Raw genomic sequence first — 23,253 nt, 5'->3', positions numbered from 1 at the left:
TTCAAGTTGACCAACTCCGACCACTTCTGTGGATGGGAAGGCAGTCGTGAAGAAAGATGAAGTAGAGGACGAGTATAATGCTATTCTAGCAAAACTGAAGAAACAATAGCCCCAAGAACAGAGATTTTGAATCCCTTTTTTTGATAAATCTATGTGAATTTTATTTATAAGAAAGAAAGTAAAATATAAGAAAGCAACCACCAATCTATAGCTGCAAGACCCTTACAAGCAGTTGCCAGATTTGAAAAGCCCAGATCTACCCTAAAACAGAATTAAATAGCCCAGATTTAGTCAAAAGTCCATATTTCATCTAAAATCATCCCAAACAAAAGAGAAGGAATCTCAGTAGGAGAAAGCAAATTGACTAAACACTTTTCCATCGCTTGGTGATGGCAATATGTCGAGATAATCGAAGGTTGCTTGAGTTCTCCAAAGCTGAAGAGAGAGAAACTAAAAAGTGAGAAGTGAAAATTGGGGGTAACAAGTGGACCGTTGGATTGGCTAAAGCCTTTAACGAATCCAATGGTGCATATTTAGTACCGGACATTAGTCTGATAAATTAAGGACCGAAGGGCCCTTCGGTCCAATTTTCTGTCCTTGTTGGTTGATCATTAGGTTGTTAATTGTATTAGTGGAGGTTTCTCTAAACCATTAGGTCAAGTGTTTTGACTGCAGAATTTTTGGACCACTAATCTGTCCATCCACTGTTAACATAGCTTGACTTTGAATTTTAATCTGAATTTTTGAGATAGTGTTTATCAAGGTGTTATGACATTGCATATAAAAGTTCTTTGCATTTCGGCATCATTTGATAGGTGAAATCTGTGTTACAAAATCTGTGCACAGGTTATTGTTTAAAAAATCTGTTTTTGCAATTCTTGAATATTTGGTATTTGATCATTCACCACATTGTATCACATCTTGCATTGAATTGAATATTGATTAGGATAATCATTAGAGTCCAAAATTGTGTGTTATTTGTTAATTGACATTGATTTGTTTCAAATTGTAAAAATGGATTCCAATTGGAATTTGGGGACACAATTCACCCCCCTCTTGTGTTAAGCACCATCCATCATGTGTGGCTGTGTACACTAACAAGGAAGAGAGACCTTTTCTTTGAAACTCTGGTTTTTGAAAATTTGACATTACAATATTTATAATCCTACTATTTGAAATCCTTGTGGACATATTGTAGATGATGTAGAGGGTAGAATCTGATAAGCTCATATTTTCTTACATTTTAATACCTTTTAAACATGTCTTTGCTGGGAAATTGATTTTAAAAAGGGCTTAATACTTTGTTTTTCGCATTTTCAGCTTTTTGGAGCAATTGGATGGTTTTTGGTGAAAAACAGCCAATGTGGAGTATTTTGAAGAACCGTCAATTGGAAAACAAAGTGAAGACCTTGAAGTTTCTTGGAGAATATTTTCAGAAATTTTCGTGGAGCCAATTAACTCGGATTTTGAAGAAAAGTTGAGCTGAAGTGCAAAATCACCAAGACTGTGCTGCTTGCAAAGAATTGGGTCTAGAAGATTCCTCAGATTTTTGTTAAAGGCACGGGATATAGCTTTGGAAAGCCAGGATGTCAAGCTTCAAATTGCATATTTTCAGGGATTTTTCCAATTAATAAAACATGATCAAAATTGGAAATAAAAACAGTTGTTACCAATCTCGTTGAATGAAGGATTGAGATCTCCCATTAGCTGTTGTTAGTAAGGAAACTAAAGTTGATGGAAGAATTTCCCTAGAAGGTCAGTAACGGGGAGAAAAGATATTTAAGGGGGATTTTTGTAGAGACAAAGACACAGAGAGATTTGGAGGACTTCTTTGACGACAGCCGGCAGTTCTACCTTGGTGCAATCTTAGACTTTTCATGTTTTTCCTTGAGCTTTCTTCTATGGTGATGTGTAACTAAATACTTTTGCTAGGGCATGATGAAGTTTTAATATGATACTCTAGTTGTTATTGCTTTTATTCTTAATTACTCTTTTGATGTTGGATTTTTAATCACCATGTTATACTGTTTGAATGCATAGATGACTGATCACCAGCTAGGTTTTCAAATAAGTAATCTGTTGCAAATTCACGTAGATACCATACGGGATTTGAGACCAGCTTCTAGTGATTAGAAATTGGAAACACTTAGGGTAAATACCATACTCCTAGGGTTTACATGGCATATTAAGAGATTCTTGCACTTAAGGATGTCTTGCATGTTCATATTTGAGTTAGATACCATAACCAAGTTGCATGTTAAGATAAACGAATTAGCCTAGATACCATAGGTAGTTCACGTCTTAGTGAATCCGTCAACGACATCAATTGAGTGAATTAAGAGTAAAGTGAGAAACAACTAGAGAGGATTATTAAGATGGATTCATCATCCTAGTGCTTTCATCACATTGTTTACAACCCAGCTTGACAAGTTGCGATTTTCTTATTTTCTATGCTTTCTTGAAATCACAAACAATCATCATTCTGAATTAGTCTGAATTATTTCAATAAGTACAATGATTAATTGCGTTGAATAGTCAATCCTTGTGGTATGACCTCGTACTTGCGTAATTTATTCTACTACGGACTTGTGCGCTTGCGAGTAATTTAATTTGGGATTTTTGTTTGCTTATTTTAAGCGATCGAAAATTGCTATCAAAATCTACAATCAAAGATTTATATTGTTGAGCCACCAGTAACCTTTGATCTGGATAGAAGAATTAGGGTGAGATTTGAGCACCGATGTGGTATCTGTTAAAGACTCTCCAACGCTCAAGTTAGTACAGTAATCGAAGGCCATTTTGTGAAGTAGTTGGTCATTGCTAGGAAGTAATTGCGTTGTCTGGATGCCATTGGTAATGGTCCTACTATGTCCATTCCCCACTTCATGAATGACCATGGAGATAAGATGGGGTTGAGCTTTTCTGGAGGAAAGTGGGCAACGTTCGCGAACCTTTAGCACTAATTACAGTGTCCCTTAGAGTGATTGCCACAGTCGCCTTAGTGGAGTTCGGCGAGACCGTATTTTGCCTCGTCGGGGGTGACGCAACGGAGCAACGGACCTGAGTAGGATTTCTTGTATAGCTGCTCGTGATAGACCGTGTAACGATTTGCTTTAGCGATGAGTCATCTCTTTTCTCCTTTGTCGGGGGTAGGGTCCCGTCGTGGATGTATTTGGCTATCGGAGTCATCCAATTTTCATCCTTGACTTCAATCGTCATTGCATGCTCTTGCCTTTCTCCATCTCTCCATATCGCGGGTGACTTGAGGACTTCGATTGGTATATCTAGCGGTGTTCAGTCTGAATGGAGAAGCTAAGGTTGCCCAATGCGTCAGCGTGGCTATTTTTGGTTTGTGGCACCTAGGATATGGCGAATTCTCTACAAGAATCTCAGAGCTCTTTTACCTTGCTGAGGTAGGAGGTCATATTTGGGTCTCTTGCTAGGTAAGATCCTAATAGTTGGTTCACGACAAGTTACAAGTCAGATACGACTTATATGCATTGGGCTCCCAAATCGCATTTGATCAACCGTTGAATCGTGGCTCCTTCTGGTGATCTTAGGACTATTCTGAGGCCACTTCCTTTGACGTTGCCTGACTGGTCCATGGCTAGTTCCCATGTTCCGATCTTGTTGCCAACGATGAGAAGTAGCTCATCTTCTGCATGTGGCAATGTCCTCGAGCGAAGTCTGCAATGAAATCTGCTAGTGCTTGCGATTTGGATAGAAGGGGATAGGTTTTCTGGTATTGCTTTAGTTGTTGCAGAGCTTCTTCACATTTTTTCATCCAGATGAAGTCTTTCGACTTGCATAGAGTATCGAAGAAGTGATGGAATTTCTCTGAAGATCTTGAGACGAATCAATTGAGAGTGGCTACTTGACCTATTAGTCGTTGAACGTCCTTGATGCTTCGGGGAGAGGGGATGTCGAGGACGGAGTAGAATGATCGGGATTTGCTTCTATTCCACGTCGGGCGACCATATATCTCAAGAACTTTCCTAATGCTACGCCGAACGAGCATTTTGTCGGATTAAGCTTCATGTGGTTTATGTCGAGTAGATCGAAAGCTTACTTCAGGTGCTCCAGATACTGCTCAGCGATTGGTGACTTGACGAGCATGTCATTGATGTAGACTTTCATTGTCTTCCCCAAATGTTCAGAGAACATCCTGTTGACTAGTTTTTGGTAGGTGGCTCCAACATTTTTCAAGCCGAAGGGCATGACCTTGTAGCAAAATATTTATCTTTCGATGGTGAATGCTTTCTTTTCTTGGTCGTCTTGGTGCATAAGGATTTGATTGTAGCCAAAGAAGGCATCCATGAAGCTGAACAACTCATGCCCAGCTGTGGCGTCAAACAACACGTTTATATGTGGCAGGGGGAATAGGTCATTCGGGCATGCTTTGTTCAAATTGGTGCAGTGTATGCAAACCCTCTACTTACCATTTTCTTTTTTACGACAACTACATTGGCGAGCCAGTCTGGGTACTGTACCTCTGTACGAGTCCATTGTCGATAAGCTTTTGTACTTCCTCATTGATGATCTTGTCGCGTTCTGGGGTGAACTTTCTTCTCTTCTGTTTTATCAGCATGTCATCAGCATCGACTTTGAGCCTGTGCATGGCTACCTCAGGGTCAATCCTGACCATGTCTTCATGGGACTAGGCAAAGTTGTCATGTCGATCGGTGAAAAACTCAATCAATCTCCGCTTTCAAATCTGGGGGCAGCTGCGCTCCTATTTGAACCTTGTGTTCAGGGATGTCTTGGTAAATCTGTACCTCATTGATTTCCACTATCTCCAGTCTGTTGACTTCAAAATCTGGTGTCGACTGTTGTCATTGCTATAAGGTGGTGGCGGGGGTTGTTCCTTTGGCGACGGTCTTTCCTTTCAATACGCCACTATCATGATACATGTTGTGCTCCACTAATCTCCTTTATTCCCCATTTGGATAGGAACCTGATAACTTGCTGGTACGTTGAGGGGACGACCTTGAGTTAGTGGATCTAAGGGGATGACGTGGAACTTTGTCTGTAGGTTGATTCCTTTTGCGTAGACTGGCAGCGTGATCTCTCCCATGGTGAACTTTTGTTCCCCTCTGAAACCAAAGAGGGGTATGGGTCTCTTGAAGATGTTGGTCTCGTCAATACCCATTTCCTTTTCCTTGAGATGTTGGCAGGAAGATGACTAGCGCATCATGGTGGGGGTTTATTAGGTTTGTCATTTTGTCGTTGATGAAACTGAGAACTTGACTCGTTGCTGTCAAGGGGCTGCTTCCCTCTCTTACCCTTGGGTTCACCGTTTGACATGCGTGTCTTCTCTCACCCAAGTGAGATATGCCGCTGATCTCAGAGCCGCCAATGATCCTTCCTATGTTTGTGTCTCTATGTGAGGTGGGATCGGTGGAGAGATTTTGTGGCTGTTAAGCTTGGCATGGGTTTCCTTCTTCTTGTCGTAGGTTTCTCTACCCTTTTTGATCAGCAATACCACTCTTTTTGCTTTTGGAGCTTCCAAATCATACCCACAGGAGATCCAAATCCATTTTTTCTGATCCTTCGATAAAAGGATCATTCCTAAATTCCAAACAAATAAAACTTCCCTCCAATGCTTGAGACTTTTTTTAGAACTTTGACAAGAATATTTTCAACTCAAACAATTGCACATGCTTGGCGAACACAGCTCCCATGCGAACAACCCACAATTCTTGCACAATGACATACTCGGGTGCAACAAGAATTGATTCTTGGCACAGCTGAATCATTCTCTTTAGCACAAATAAAATCATGTAATGGAACCGAAAAAATGCAGCTTCAATATGTCCAAAAATGATAGCCCTAAGGCTTGTTTCAATCACCATTAAATATTGACCTTAGTGGTAAGTTGGTGAACTAGGCTTTTCTTGGTTTCATAGAGCTCCAAGCTCATTCTTGAAAACCGGACTTCAATTCGCTTGAGCATACTGAATTCTGAGTGTTATGTGATCACAATGGTGATTAACCTACAAGGAAATATGAGGGGTAGAACTCCCCAATTGCATGTAAGCTCAAAGAGCTTCATATGAAGCAAATAGGTTAATTATATTCGAAAAAAAACTCAGAAAATTCAGATTACTGCATGATAAATCATTTTATACATATTAGAATGCCCATATAAAATTTCATAATAATCGGAAATCGTTTGGTCACTTAACCCAAGCAAGTAGGTCACTTATACTGAAAACCGATAAATTCTAAGTGTAACCTTACTACCATTTTGAAAACTCAGTGTAAATGACATTTTCTCTTGAACTTACCTTAGTAAAATATGTTCATAATGATGAAACTATGGTGCACACAAAAATTCATTTAAATCAAAGTTCATTTGGGTCACCACGTTCACAAAGAACACATATGCACAAAATTAGGTTAAACCTAGTTTTGGCGGAATTTAAGCATATGACCAAATATATATGATGTACTTAATTTCTCATGATTATAGTCCTAGAACATATATTAGACCCTCATGCACATGTGGTTCAAGTTTCAAGTCATTTGGACTTAAGTTGGTTAAAATATGATAATTGAAGAATTGATGCCCTAACTTAGTCCATTCTAATTCATTTGCAAAACTGAATTTCCAGCATATATTCAAGCATGTATGTCCACTTCACTTAAAGCATGTGATCATGTAAGATAATTAATAAGATATATTCATTTAAATTCAATTCACATAAATCAAATACTGCTTTAATGTTTTGGTAGCATTTACAAATGATTTAATATCATCAAAATTAGACATGTAAAACCATAGGTCCAATAACAAAATGTTCCTTTTTATGGCTTTTGTGTTCACCTCTTTTTTTTTTTTTTATTGAATTTAGACTTCTAAACTCTATAGGACTTAATGTATCTCATACATAGAATCCTTGCCCCCACCTCATCTCACCAATCTTTCTTGGGTTCTGTGAACTCTCCAGACTCCAAGACACAGACCGGCTTCACATCCAAGACCTATCATCTCTCATGGTCCCTCTGGGCTCAAGGATGAGGCATGACGTTGCGCCCGCTCTTGCCTCCCCCTCAGGACGAGGTTACTCTTTCTATGGAATCTCCCTATGCTTCTGCTTTCATGGTTCTGGGGCCACTTTGGGCCCTGATGCTCCCCTCTCTTACCCTTGATTAGGTATGCCAGTTCAATTATGCGAGCAAAGTGCTTGCCTTATCGTTTGATGGAGTGAAGCTCCTCCATTATTGCTATAAACTCCTCCAGCCCCTACTAGAGCTCCTCTTTATTACAGAGCACTGCTTTCTCAATTTCTCCCTTTAGAGAAATCATGTCTTCATCTTTCTCCAGCTGGCTTCTCTGTCTCTCCCTCGCATCGAGAGGGGGCACTTTCTCCAGCCTTTGTTCTCTCTATGGTGTTCCTGTCAAGATGCAACTAAAAGGTTTCACCGAGAAAGAACTCGTTTCCCATAGATGATGTCAAATTGTCGATGTAAAAATCTACACGACCCACATGTCAGCAGTTGGAGTCCATGCTATGATATGGACGACGAGTTTTCGACCAAAGCAAATGGATAGTGGCTCTTATATCATATTGAAAGCTCCTTTTATAAGTTCTGTAAAGTGTTTATTGGGATGTTCGTATCCCCAATTGTTGAGTTTGTTAGGATCTCGATTTGATCCTTAGATTGTTGAACTTGTTGAGGTCAATCTTTTAGTTAGGGTAGTGTGATATGAGGATCATCGTGACCTTCGGATTCAATCCTCTTTTCTCCTTAAGTTGACTATACAAAACTTGTTTCTGGGAGATATTCCCTCTTTCTCTCTATGCCACATGTCATGCTGATTAGGGATCACGTTTTTTATTCTTCAACGCATATATATTGGCATAAGCTTATTATATCCCTTGAAGGCTACTTCTCAAAATGACGTGTATATAGTATTGTCACAAACAGAACCATCATGTGATCACCACATACTATAAATAAACAAATAGCCACGAAAATTCATTTATCAATCATGGATTTGTCTTAAAATTGACATGTGCTTGTACTTTTTCCACAAATAAAGCATGTATTATACTAACCTTACAAAATTCATAGATAATATCCCAACATAAGTAAAAGCATATATCATAAGTTTTCCACATTATTTTAAGTTCAAAATTTTGTTAACTATATAACTCTTAAGGGGTTGATGATGAGTAAATCTGTCTTGGGTTACCCTCCAATGCTTAAGTCAGAAAACAAGAAGGCGAATACTAAGAACTTAAGGCAAAAAAGCTCTTAGCACGAAAAGTATACAAAGTTGTGAGTGAATCTTTACCTTGTGAATGATACCTTTTTATAGAGTTGGAGCGATCTTTCTTTGTGTGGGAGATGGACTCATATTTCCTACATGATTTGTGAGACGTATTCTGTTTATTCTCCTTGTCATAGTAGAAGTCTTGTTATAATAATTGGGTGCAATTCATAACACAAATAAACATCATATCGGTTGGTGAAATGATGTTTATCTCGGTTATGAGATGAGAATGATCATACCTCATGTTTAGATAAGACAATGTTTATCCGAGATGATCATATCAGATCCAAGATATCACCGAGATCACGTTCGGATTGGTTGGTTTCATATGGTGTCATAACATGCCCCCCAGACCTGTGTCGAGCCGAATTTATTTGGCCGATTCGGAGGTCTGTAATAATTACTCACCATTAATTGCACGCAGCTTTTCGACTGCTAAGATCTGTGACTGAGATTGAAAGATGTGAGGAGTCTCATGATCTCAAACATTACACCCACTGTGGGTCCCACTCTTCTCTCTCTTTCTTTTCATCACCTCTCTCTTCCTTTTCATATTCTCTCTCTTTCTTTCCATCATATCTCTCTTACTTTTCATCACATCTCTCTTCTTTTTTCATCATCTCTCTCTTCACTATTCATCAATTAAGCGAAACTCCAAAGATGTAACATGAACTAATTTTTCAAGTGTCATTTTTCACTCATTGTGTGCAACTCAAGTACTCCAAAATATCCCATTGTGGATGCTCTTATGAGTCTAACGAGAGTAGTGAGAGTTCTTTGTCGGGTGAGACGAGTTCCTCATCGTCTGATGGGGGACCCGATATAGAATTTTGTATTTCAAATCCCAATCTTCGTGTTCGCTATGTAATGAAGGGTCATAATATGCCCAAGGGTCTATCATACAGGTATTCTAATAAGGAAGTGTAGGAGTTCAAATGACAATATCAAATTCCTTATGAATGCAGACCCGTTCCTTAGGGTGTTTCCCCTTTCCAACCTAATGATGGCGAATTCGCCATCTCGGTTCAAGCACTTCAGTAGGGTGCTTGGATTCCATTTCCTCAGGCCTTGACCAGTCTTTTTCGTCATTATGACATCAATCCTACTATTCTTGCTCCCAATGCTTGAATTTTCCTCGGCACCATTTTATATGTGTGTGACATGTACAAAATTCCTTTTTCTTCTCTTGTCATTCCCCATCTTCTCTCCATTTGTCATCTTCCCAATTTTAGGGAGTTATGCTTTCTTAAATTCAAACCTAAACATATTTCTCAGTATGTGTCTTCCAACCACGATTGGAAAACGAGCTTCATTTTTGTTCAAGTTCCTCTTGGTGAGGATGAGTATCTTACCGAGGTAGAGATGGATTACTACTTGGAACTTAAAAACACTTTTTTGGTACCGCGATTCCTTCGGTTTGTCACATGAGGATTTTACTCGGGCAGCTCGATCTGAAGTAGCTTCTAAAGGAGAAAGGTGCTCGGTTTGCTTCTTAGGTATTGTTTTCCTCGAGGTTCTAACCTTGTTTCTTTTTTGATAGATATGGCTAACTTCAAAGAGTACATGAACATGCAAGTGGCTAAGGCCCCTATTACGAAGAGGAAACCAACCACTGTCTCTGCTGGGGTGATCAAGAAGGCCTAATGAGGGGCTAAAAATGTTTCGGACTGAGCTGGTGTTTCTGAGCCTAGGGTTTTACCTTCAAACTTTGTCTACAGCGCCTCTTCCTATTCCTACTCCAAATAAGCTTCCTCCTGCTCGGATGGCAAATCCCCATGTTCCTAATTGGGGAGTTCTGGTTTCTGATTCTGCCTCCAATCCTCGGATTACAGCAGACATGGTGCAGAATTTGCCTACCCCTGCTGATGCATGCCGAGCTTCTCAGCTCCCAACTGAGGAGAAGTTATCCAACATCTCGGTAAAGCTTATGGAGGTATTTGAGTGAGGACGTATTGATTAATTTTTACGTATTATTTTATGATTGTTATTTTAAACATTTTTAATGTGCAGATAATTTCCAACTTCGGTAGTGTGAGCAATGATGTTACCAATATGGTGGCATCCAAGAATGCTGTCGAAAATTTTAAGTTATCCGAGGGAGCTCGGATAAGGGCTGAAGAGGATTTGAAGAAAGCCCATGCGGAAGTAAGTGTTTTGGCCGAGCAAGAAGATAGTTGCAAGGCCAAGATCGCTAGTTTAAAGGATGAATTGGCTAGGTAGAAGACCTTGGTAGCGAATGAGGCTTCTTGGAGGTACCAAGAGGGCCTGACTGTCAGAGCTGAAGATTTCAAAAAATCTTACGACTTTGGTTTTATGCTCCGACATGAGGGTTTCTTCGACTTTGAAGCTGGTATCAAGTTGGCCAGGAAAGCTTTGGTCAATGCCAAGCTTGACCCGGAGATGCTGACTTTTCTTTGCCCAGCCTTAGCCGGGATAGATAACGAGGAAGACCTTAACAAGGATGAGGTTTATGAAGCTTACCGAGTTGCTGAAGAAGCTCGTAAGGCCAGGGAGGAGGGTGATAATGAAGATATAAACATCGATACTTATATTGGTGATGAAGACCCTCCTACCGAGACCCATGTTTTATCGAGTAAAGAACCCATGAATCCCGAGGCTTCTGTTCTTCAGACCGAGCAAACATCTATCACTGCCAACGATCAATCTGCTGAGAATGAAAACATTATCACCCTTTGAAGAACTCTCTCTGTTTTTTTTTTGCAGTCGTCTTGACCATTTTATTTTGGTCATCTATGACTAAACTAATTTTGTAACAACTTCTAATTTTTATATCACTTCTTTTTCTTTGTTTCTGCCTTCAAGAGTTTCTCCTATTTTAAGGCTTATGGTGACTATTATTGCTTGGTGATAACTTACTTGGATTCCCATTAGTGAGGCTAATCCAAAGTGATTTGGTCGGCCCTTATAACTTAAAAGTGTCGAGCTGTAAGGCTAAAACTGAAGTAACCTTAATAGTTGGTCTCGACCCTTGTAACTTGATAGTTGTAAGGGTGAACCAAGGTGAAATTATTCTCGGCCCTGGTAACTTTATAGTTGTAAGGTTGAATTGAGGTGAAATTATTCTCAGCCCTTGTAACATTGTAAGATTGAACCGAGGTGAAATTGTTCTCGGCCCTTGTAACTTGATAGTTCTAAGGTTGAACCGAGGTGAAGTTATTCTCGACCCTTATAACTTGATAGTTGTAAGGATGAACCGAGGTGAAATTATTCTCGGCCCTTGTAACTTGATAGTTCTAAGGTTGAACCGAGAACTAATTTTCATTATAACTTGAATGTGGCAAGTTGTAATGAGGAGTCTTTGAATAGTTAACAATATGCTTATCTGAGGAAACCTCCGCCTTCGAACAATAATTTTAAGAGAGCCTTGGAAAAAAGTATATGAAGAAAAACTGCTACTAATGTTATTACTTGTTAAAAAATTGGAGTTGCAAACAAAAAGGGAAAACGAAACACACGTCTTGGAAAGAGACTAAATATGGTATCTTCAGAGGTTGTCTACGTTCCACGACCTCATTTTCCTAGGCTTCTTGGGGGTCTTCAATCTCGTAGGTTCCATCAAAGAGTAGGATGAAGGTCATTCCTGGCTGAAAACCAAGCAACAAATACTACAAATTTCATAAGGGACCAGGACATGACATAGATGAATGTCACACTCTCAAAGATGAGATTGAAAATCTGATAAGAAAAGGACACGTGAAAAACTACACTCAAACAAGAGATAAAAGAAACAAAGAAGATGATCACAAAAAAAGATGAGATAATTCTCCTCAATAGCAAAATCAAGGTACTGCTAGAACAAATGGAGTCATAATTGGTGGATTAGCTGTAGGGGGAGAAAGTGCCTCCAAACAAAGGACATATCCGAGGACTCTGAACAACATTGACAACAAAAATAAAAGACTGAGACGAGAAAAGGAACCAAATGTCTTCTCCGAGAAAGATGCTGATGATGTTAACATCCCACATGATGATGTCCTCATAATAGATGCAATCATTGCAAACTACACAGTAGAGAAAATCTTGGTGGACAATGGGAGAGCAGTAGACATTATGTTCTATAATGCTTTCAAAGCAATGAACATTCCAAAGGAGCATTTAAAACATTTTTCCTCACCTCTCTATGGATTTGCAGGAGATTGAGTATTACCCATTGGGGTGGTTACATTAATGATCGAACCTATCCCAAGTCTAAGCTATTCTCATGTTGACATCCAAACTCCTTACAATGCCCTCATAGGGAGACCTTTGCTCAACCGAACAAGAGCTATTGTTTCCACATATCATTTGAAGATGAAATTTCCTACTGATCATGAGATAGGAGAAATAAAAGGAGATCAAAAACAAGCAAGGCAGGCATATTTAAATGACTTGAGGGAAAGAAGGAAGTCGATCTCTTTAGCAAGTCTTGATAATAGAGAAATTACTCCAAAGCCTTTCCTAGTCGAAGAGCTCGTCCCAATATCCATCGAGGAATCAGGTAGAAAACTTTATATCGGATCCAAGCTTTCTAAAAAGTTTTCGCAAGAGCTGAGCAACTTGCTCTTGTCCAATCTTGGAACTTTTGCCTAGAACGTTGAAGAAATGTCAGGAATCAGCCCTGATGTCATAACTCATCGCCTCAGTATCAAACCGGGAAGCAAACCCGTGAAACAAAAGAAGAGAAATTCTTCCCCTACTCAACAGCAAGCAATTAAAGAAGAGGTCAATAAACTTCTTGAAGCGCAGTTTATCTGAGAAGTTCAATACTCGGAATGACTTGCCAATGTGGTCATGGTAGTCAAACCCAATGGCAACTGGAGAATGTGTGTAGATTTCACAGACTTGAATAAAGCTTGCCCAAAAGACAGCTATCCTTTGCCGAAAACTGATCAACTTGTGGATGCCACTTCAGGCAAATGACTACTCAGTTTTCTTCATGCCTATTCCAGTTATCATCAGATTCAAATGGAGCCTTCTAATCAGGAGTGTACGTCATTCATAACATCGGAAGGAACTTATTGCTATTAACTTATACCCTTCGGGCTGAAAAATGCAGGGGCAACTTATCAGCGGTTAGTGAACAAAATCTTTGCTAACCCTTACCTGGAGTGTCTTACTCCTCGGGCTTTTAACCACGTGGTCGTGGGTTCGATTTCCACAAACGTTGCCAATCTGATGACGAGTAAATTTGTCTTGGGTTATCGAACGTCTCAGATAGATCAAACTATGTAGAGCGCGGTTGACCGAACGGCTGATAAGACGAATAAACATAAGCTATCAGGCCAAACCCAAGGTGTTATCCTTGGGAAAGACCCTTCGATGCTTAAGTCAGAAAACAGGAAGGCGAATACTAAGAACTTAAGACAGAAAAGCTCATAGCACGAAAAGTATGCAAAGTTGTGAGTAAATCTTTACCTTGTGAAGAGTACCTTTTTATAGAGTTGGAGCAATCCTTCTTTGTGTAGGAGTTGGACTCATTTTTCCTACATGATTTGTGAGACGTATTTTGTTTATTCTGCTTGTCACAGTAGAAGTCTTGTTATAATAATTGGGAGGAATTCATAAAACAAATAAACATTATCTCGGTTGGTGAGATGATTTTTATCTCGATTATAAGATGAGAATGATCATACCTCATGTTTAGATAAGACAATGTTTATTTGAGATGATCATCTCAGATCCAAGATATCACCTCGGGGCCGAGATCATCCTCGGCTCTAAGTCATACTCAGTGGCACTCTGGTTGATCTTCAAGCATAAGCGCCTTTACGTCTTTTGTGCATGTCATGTGTCACGTTCGGATTGGCTAGTTTCATATGGTGTCATCAGGGGTAAAAAAAAAAAACTATGTTGAGTATCGGATGTGATAAGCTTCTCCTTATATCCTTATTGGTCAGGAGAGAGTTTCACTTTTATGAATTTTTGTGAGTTCAATTCGTAGAGAATTCATAAAATTTCTAATTATGTTGCATGATGTGTGTTGTCCGTTATTGCATATAGTGGTAATTGCCAATGGTAGGACCTGAATTCATTAGAGGCACAACTAATCAGAGAGGTCTGGGAGCAGTGGTATCCAAAAAAAAATTTCGGGGTTATTTATATGACACGGATATAATCACTACTAATAGTTTCAAGCAAATGGGATTATTTATATGGCACTAATATACTCATTAGTTTCAAGCTTTCGGTTATGCTCTCGAAGTGAGATGAGCGAAAGCCTCAATTCCCAACCAGAGGCTTAACCCCCAATTCGAGTTTGACTTTGTGGTTACGCCCGGGAACGGCTTTATGGACAAAAAGAAAGTGAACTTGAATGAAATGTGACAACAAGCCCTGATTAATGATTATAGAGAGGAGGAGGGAAATCGAAAGAGGAGGAGAGAGCCAGAGATATGCCGCAGGCCCACAACAAGCCCTAATTGCAGAGAATAGGCATGATTAATTTTCATTGAGAACCTGCTTAATTTTTGTCTAGACCCGCCTAGCACCTAAAGTCCAATAGAATTTTTTTTTTTTTTTAGATTTCACTCCCCAATGAATGCCTACGCATCCGCCTTTGGTGATTGCAATGGAAAAAAAATCTGGTTACGAGTAAGTTACGAGTCAAACTCAAATACCAATCCACCAAGTAACCATTCAAATATTAATAATTATATTCACTCTTAACGTTATGCAGCAGAGCATTACCCATGGAGAAAAGGTTGGTTGTTAGAGACAATTGAGGAAGGCAATAAATATGCTAAATAAGGAGTTTTTGAGAGAGAAAAAGCGAAAGGTATGACTAATTCTAATGAATTAAATGCCAAAACAACTGCTGTTACGCCACATATATCTCAAATCTCTCAACCCTCCCTTCTCCTTCTTATCTCTTATTTTCAGATTTGCCGTTTCAAATGGGAAGTCAAAAGCTCACGTTTTGATAATTTCTTAAAAAACCCATTTCCCTCATATTTATATATCTATATCTATATATATATATATATGTATAATAACAAATCTACATATTTAATTTTGTATATTTCCTGAGCTACCCTTTTCCATTGAACAAGTAGAACAACTTATGAGGACTTTGCTGTCTTTTTGGTTGGCTTGTAGGGAATAGGGATCGTTTTTATTCTGTGGTTAAAGTTTTTTCATTTATGGTTAAGATTTTTCTTCTTCACTATTCTCAGCAACATTTAAGGAATTTGTTAAATATATCAAAAATAGAGAGAGAGATTGAGGAAGAGAGGGAGAGGGAGAGACACATAACCAACACAAACTGGTTTTATAATAAGGTTTCTTCCTGAATGTCATTGCATTTTCCATGCTCAAATCTCTTTTAACTCTTGGTAGGTAAGTTTTTGCTTTGTTTATTTTTATTCAGGGCTACTTTTATGTTTTCTTATTTAAACTCTGTTGTCCGCTTTTCTTCATCTGAGTTTCTTTTACAATGCTTTATGTAAGAAATAATAACAGCAACCCCCAATAGATTAATAACCATAACTATAGCAACAGTCTATTAGTCTATTCCTTAAACCTAATCAGTGGGAATGAATAAAATAATGAACAGTCGTTTTTTGTATTTTGTGGGTATTTTGCCTATCGTGGGTTTTGCTTCATATATTTTGTTAAAAAGCTTTCTTTTCTATTGAATCTTGATTCGTCGATGGATAGAGAGTGACAAGAAGATTATTTAATACGTTTGTTCAGTACCCATCAGAGATATCTGCGTATCTCAAGAATGTCAGGAAGATATGGATGATGTACAATATATAGGATTATAGGGATAGGCCTGTGGACAGACTTCATGAGACAGAGATATATATATAGAGAGAGAGATTTGTCTATCTGATTGATTCTTTATTAAAAGGAGCACAGGAGCTAAAAGGATATTGCCTTTTTAGCCTGCTTGTTTGAAAAGGTCTGAGCTTTGATGGGTAGTTTCTGTTCCTTGGTACTACGGAGGAATTCATAGCTATGACAGCTATGCTGCTTTTCTTGGACTCCGAATCACTCTTATTTGTGAGAGTTATTACATCAAGTGAGGTTGTCATTGTTATGTTAACTATTCAATTAATGTCAATTGTCAAATTTCTTGCTTCTCAACTGCCATCTGTAATCTGCATGGTGTTTAATTACTTTCCTGTTTGTTGGTAAACTTGGTTCTGTTGGTAGGTGGTGTTTTTTTTTTCTTCCTTTCCATGTTGGATTTCTTGAACGTGCAAGAGCTGTTTGTTTGTTGATTCTCTTAATTATGTTTCTCTAATTTTTGGTAAATCTGGCTTGCATTTATGGTTATAATGGAGATGGTAAGTAACAATTTTGTAGTTCATGGTTGAACAGAGAAAAAAGAAGACATTTGGGTGGTGAAACTCTAGCAATGGCATCAACATCTTTGAGCAAGCAGAGTCCACTTCCTATGAAAGTAGCAGCCTTAAACTACATCCCTTACCCACAACCTATTGCAAGTTATGAGGATGTTGTGGCCTTGGATAACCTTTTCATGGATACTTTGGAGAAGCTCCATGCTGCGATGGGTACCAAATTCATGTGAGAATTTCTTTTTGATTATCTTATGCTCCACTTGTCATCCCTCTTACTGTTATTGATTAATCATTCAAGTTGTTAGTCACACCTGCCGTAAGATGTCAAAAAACATAAGACTGTGGTGTGTTCAGTTGTTGTAAATATTTATAGCGGTGCAACAGAAATACGTTGTGTAGCGTTTGTTTTCCTTTACATGGTACTTTAGAGATGGATACAGAAAAGGCATGAAGGCTTATTTGGTTTCACCTAGTATCAAGCTGACTTTAAGCTTTGAAATGAACTGAATGGAACAAGTTTAATTAAGTTTGGGATTCATAAAGTTAGATAATTTTTTCTTAATTTTTTTGGGTCATTATCTCTCCGGGCTGAAAGAGGATGAATGACCATTGCTTGATAGCAATTTAAACCAAGTTTTTTTTAAACTCTGTTTAGGCTTTAGGACCAACTGTGCAAATCATGCATTAAGATATTTTCTAATTTTAAAAGTAGAAATTGAGTGTTTCTTTTGGTCTCATCCATTTGTAAAATGGCATGAGCTACCATTGCTTGATAATAATTTAAACTACATGTAGAACAGAATTTTTCAAATCATGCATTTTGTGATACTTTCCAATAGTAGAAAAATTATTGTTTATTAAGATCTTGTCTGAAAAGAATTCCATGAATTGTATCTATTTTAGTATTTTTAACAAGGGGTACAATTCTTAATTAATTATTGGCCTTAAATTGGGTTCTCATGGTAAGCTCTCTCTGGGTTAGCATGAAATGCGAAATTTTAACATGTTGGGATTTTGTAGAGAATGCCACTAAATTCTGCTTATCATAAGGTTTAATTTATTTACTGCATAAGCAGGCATGTAAAATATCTAAAGCTTAAGAAAAACTGGTGGTTCCAAGTCTTGTTATTGAACAATGCAATAAAGGTTTGGAGTAACTGGATCTGACTGCATTTCTCAGTAATAGATTGTCATCTCTTACCTCTTAAATTATTTCAGTCAATTTAATAGACGTGTCTAACAAGTCTCTTGATGTCATAATGAATTTCCACAGTGAAACATCCTATGACAATTGATCGGACTGATTCATGTTGGAGCAAAAATTCGGCCGAAATCAATAGATGGCCTGGTTTTTCAAACACTATATGCCTCGAAGGCCATTGCCCTGGTTTTTGATGAAGTATACCTCAAACTCCATTAGGCTTGCAATGAAAGTACACATTTAGCCGATTCCTAGTCCTAGGACACCAGTTGTTATGGTCCCAAAACTTTGTGCACTGATTCCCTTGTGGTAATATCGGGGAGTGGTTATATCTATTCGCAACTGTTCTTCATTCTAGAGGCACATGTGACTGGATATAGAGATTTTTGTATTATACCATCTGGTATTCAAATATAGCTGGTCTAGATTTATTTTTTGAACATTTCATTTTTCTGTTAAGATTGGACCTCATTATGGATTTGAAGGGTCAAATGACTAAGATTTTAACGCTAATCAGCTTATACTTGATTTAATGGAATTTCAGTTTCCGAAAGAATCTGAGTATTTTTTCTATTTCTTTTAGACTACATGGATGCATTATGAATTGTGTTTAGGTTGTCAGGTATGCAGATAATGGGTGGAAGACTGAAAACAAGTGTAATATATTTTGTCAATGACACATAAAGGTGGACTCAATTCCTTGGAGTAAGGCTTGTTGGTTCTGTTATTGTTTTAGCTCCCTGTTTTCCTCTCTAGGGGATTGTCCCTCAAAGGAAGCCCTCACATCCACTTAGCTTACTGCTTCATTTGCCTGGTCTTATGATAGTGGACGATTTGGGCTTCATATGTGAATACATGGTGCGCTGCAGCCTATGAAGTTGGATTCAGATTAATATATGATAGGATAAGTTGTGGAGCGTACTTACCTTAAAAAAGTTGTAGAGGGTAAGGTTATGAATTGTGGGTGTGGCAGAAGTCGACCTCCTTGGACTGATCCAAGAAATCAGTATCTGGTCCTGAATTGTGTAAGAATTACCTTTAGGTTTTCTTGGCATCATTGATTCATTAATATTTTTTACTTCGCAATAATGCATGCATCAATAGTTACTTGAGACAACCAGGAGTGGTGGCAAAGAACAAATACTCTATAGTTAATGGTTACTTAGCACTTTTCCAGAGATGATGATCGTCTTGCAGAATATATTCTAGAGAAGGCCAGTTGATCATGTCCATCACGTGGTATTTTAGCAGCACAAACAAGAAGATAATTTCGGGAATGCTATTTTAAATTCTACTAGTTATAAGGAATTGCATGAGCATCATTGAGATCAAAACTTTGTTTACGATAGTGGTTCTGGATTAAAGATAGCCATAGCACAGGATTGGTTATGCTTGTAGAAATAAATATAGGGCTCTAATAGTGAGCTGAATGGCGTGCCAACCAAGTAGAATTGCAAGTGGGGAAGCACTTTCGTTTATTTGTGGTATCTTTGTGTGGATCTCTTCAAGGGATAGACAGGATGTTTCTATACAGAATGGCAACAACATTGAACCCACTGTCTTTTAGTTTTACTTGTTCCCTCTTTGATTCACTATCAACAATTTGTTATACTGTCTGTTTTCTTTGTGTTATAGGATTCCTATCATAGGGGGAAAAGAGTTGGATTTGCATCAACTTTTTGTGGTGGTTACTTCTCGTGGTGGCATAGACAAGGTAATCTGAAAGTAGGTATAGCTATTGCAATGTTCTCTATCCTCTTCGTTTTTTTCCATGTCCAGTTTTAAGTACAAATAATGCATTGGCTTTATCTTTCCTATTTTTCTTCCGTGGATTGTTTTATTTTATGGTACATATTGTTTACTTAACACATGAAGACTTGATACTGTCCTTTGAGATGATACACAACAGTCCCTTTAGGGAAATTATTTCTCTACTAAAATGCTGATCAGAGTCAGAAGGAAAAATAAATTGCCTACAAAGTCCTCACAGTAGATTACAAAATTGTGTCATGGATTTTCTGTCTTCCTTAGTCCATAAAGCATGCTAAAAAAAATGAAAACTAGTAACCTATACAATCATCTGTACAAGCACACTATTCGCAATTTGATGCTTTAAATTTTTGTGATATGAATAGCACGAAATTTCTTATGCTGTCATAGTCAATAGTTCTCTGGCTTGCACTGCCTTTGTGACAATGATACGGGGACACTGATAAATGCTAAATATTTAGATGTTTCCTTCAGTATTATATTTTTTTCAACTGGAGCTGATGTTGTAAGCATGATCTTTCTACTTTTAAAATATATTTTAATTGCTTTTGTATGTGATGGTCTTTTATATTTATCATTGTTTTTTATTTATCTTTCTGTCAGTGTTTGAAAGAAAAGCCTACAATTAGAGGGGCCATCCCATGAGTCGCATCACCGTTTCCCTCTCTGTCTCTGACTGCATGGCATTTAATGAGGAAAACTTCTCCCTAATATTTCCATGTTCTCCACTCATTAGAAACTTCACTGAGCTCTTACATTTCTAGGTTCTGTTATCAAAAAGAGATTTCGTTCTGTTCTATAAGTTATTTCATTAGTGGTTCTCCCCTGTTTGCTGAGGGAAGTTTAAAATAATATCTTGATACTAGTGATCTGCAATCCCATGACTCCATAACGTAGTCAAATCAGCAAAGATATTCCCTATTTGAGATCAATAGTTAAGGAAACCACCATCTTGTTTGAATCATTGTAATATAGGAACTTTCCTCTTTAAGAAGATCCTCCCCTCCGCTCCACCACCATTTTAAAATGGGATATTTGTGTGTATGACCTAACAAAGTGATTGCAGATTGGTTTAGTTTACTGATTCTGGATGATTAGATTTCCATGTAATGTAGCATTGGACTACCATTTATGAAAAATTTGCATTCATATCATATTATTGATGAGAAATATTTATCTATATGTACCACTATTTTTTGTACGAGTCTTAATAATGTTGAGCTATCTGATTAGAAAGTTACTAATGCTGTTGCAGATCATCAAGGAGAAAAGATGGAAAGAAGTGACTGCTACCTTCAACTTCCCCTCTACTGCCACAAATGCATCTTTTGTGCTGCGCAAATATTATTTTTCATTGCTTTACCACTATGAACAAATTTACTTTTTCAAAGCCCGCAGTTGGACACCCCCAATGCCTACTGGTATGTGCAATGAACTCTATATACTCTCTGTGAATTGATGTTGTGGGTTTTTGCATAATAATTACCACAAAATCTGTCGTAGATTCCTCGCAGAGCGCATCTACTGCACCGCATCCAGTACAAATGACCATACAGCCATCACGCGAAGTTCAAGCATCAGCTACCTATCAACCACGTACAAATGCAGCAGAGTTGCCTGGAGGTATCTTTTATTCTTTTTTTTACTTGTACTTTCAGATACCCCATTCCTTTTTCTCTTCAAGATTTATCGACCTCTACAATTTTCTTTTGCATAGACGAGAATTAAATTGAGAAATATAGTCTTAGGTTCGAGTTTGGCGTTTCTCATTTTACCCTCTTCTAGAAAAACTGCACGATATTTAATGAAAATAAGTAGTTGCAGGAAATACTGGCAACGCCAAGCTCAACATTAGTATGGGTCTTCCTTCTCAGTACTCATTTGTGTCAGAGCTCAGAATTATTATTATTATTATTATGTACACGAGGAATCACATGAAATTTACTGAGAGAGTTTATGGAGACACTGGGTTAGGATTCTGTGGGAAAAACAAGTTTCTGTGGTATGCTATTTGTCCTCTTTACAGTAGTGAAAATAGTTTTGAGCATAGCAACCGGGCTTCAAAAAATCTTTGCTGCGAAGCAATTAAGTGAAATGTAACAGATGCTCTACTACAAGAGGCCATTTTATGGATATGTAAATCTCTTCGGACATTTTCTTGGGACCACTTTAATGTTGCAGAAAATTTGAAAACTAGTTTGGTTTGATTGTTCTATTCGACTGCGGAAAAGTCGTGGTATCATCCCTGAAGTCTTTAAAGATTTCATCTTCGCCTCTCTATCTTCTTCTCTCTTCTTATCTGTCGTACTAAATGTATGGAAGCTACTCGAAATATCTTTTAATGGCCTATTTGTTGTCGCCATGTCTTGTTTCATCCAATTCTTATGGGTTGGGACTGATTGATTACTCATTGTTCATTTTGTCTTAGTTGCACCAGGGCAAGCATCATCAGCAAATTCCGCAACGACAGTGGTAGGGGTCATTGACGGGAAATTTGAATCCGGTTACCTTGTTACAGTTACAGTAGGCACAAAGAAGCTTAAAGGTGTAATATATCACACTCAACAGAACTCAGGATGGCAACTGCCACAACATTCTTCCGTTTTGGCCAACAATGGTGATGATTCTCGTACTGCACCTCGCACGCATCGTCGCCGCCGAAGGAAGAAAAGCGAGATAAGAAAGAGAGATCCTGCTCATCCAAAGCCTAACAGAAGTGGTTATAACTTCTTCTTTGCTGAACAGCATGCAAGGCTTAAACCACTTCACCCTAACAAGGACAGAGAGATCAGCAGAATGATCGGTGAATTATGGAATAAGCTACAAGAACCTGAAAAATCGGTGAGGACGATATTATAAACCAATTAATGTACCTCTATTTGAACCTGGTTCTTCTCTAATACTCTTAGCTTTTTACAGTATGCTTTCGTGTGTGCCTTATCCAGGTGTATCAGGAGAAAGCCATCAAAGATAAGGAAAGATACAGAGCAGAAATGGAGGATTACAGGGAGAGATTGAGGACTGGTCAAGTCATCAGCAATGCTGTGCCTCTACAACGGCGGCTTCCCGGAGGAGTAGTAGATATGATGGAAACATATGTGAAGGCTGAGGTAACCAATGGAGGTGATTCTCAGACCCTGGACGATGAGAGTATTTCTGGCGGAAATGATTCTGAAGATGATGAAATCATTGAAGAAACGTCTTTGGGAATCGGAGTAGGTGCTGCATCTAGCAATGTAGGTATTGAGGCTTTAGCTGAGCAGGCTACTTTTGATCTGCACAACAGGGAAGAAGAGGCTGTAGAAGATGAGCGAGTTGATGGAAACTTAGCTGACAATATGACTGAGACAGAGAAAGAATCATTGCTGCCTAGCAAAGAAGAAGAAATTTGAAATGGACATGCTGGGGAAGCAACTTTTACTTGCATAAGAAGGAAGAAACACCATTAGGGATGGAGAAGTAGTAAAAGGTAGTTTAATTTATGGTATGTTACCTTTTAATTTGTTTTCTTTTGTATTTTTTCTCTAGGTTTTTCGAGGCAGCACAGTTGCAGAAGTTATGGATGGCTTCTGGCAATTTTGTAGTGGAGGTGGTTTTTGTTGCTGTTATTGAACTTGGCCAGTCTTTTAGAATGTTTGGTGAATTAATATTTGATTTTCTTCACTCAGATCCTTGTTGGTATATATGGTAATGAA

The 23,253-nt window shown here is 38.3% G+C and overlaps 1 protein-coding gene across 1 annotated transcript; it reads left to right on the top strand.

Annotated features, from left to right (window-relative positions):
• The first annotated feature begins 16,610 nt into the window (after positions 1 to 16,610).
• On the top strand, positions 16,611 to 23,253 carry LOC120015288 (high mobility group B protein 15-like). Its single transcript, XM_038867644.1, has 6 exons — positions 16,611 to 16,813; positions 19,424 to 19,502; positions 20,814 to 20,979; positions 21,062 to 21,181; positions 21,987 to 22,399; positions 22,504 to 23,253. The coding sequence occupies exons 1-6, from the start codon at positions 16,644 to 16,646 to the stop codon at positions 22,948 to 22,950; spliced, it is 1,395 nt and encodes a 464-aa protein (XP_038723572.1). The 5' UTR covers positions 16,611 to 16,643; the 3' UTR covers positions 22,951 to 23,253.

This window comes from Tripterygium wilfordii, chromosome 14 (assembly GCF_013401445.1).
Source record: "Tripterygium wilfordii isolate XIE 37 chromosome 14, ASM1340144v1, whole genome shotgun sequence".
Lineage (NCBI taxonomy): Eukaryota > Viridiplantae > Streptophyta > Magnoliopsida > Celastrales > Celastraceae > Tripterygium > Tripterygium wilfordii.
The sequence above is the reverse complement of the archived record's forward strand: the minus strand, read 5'-3'. Positions and strand labels throughout refer to the sequence as shown.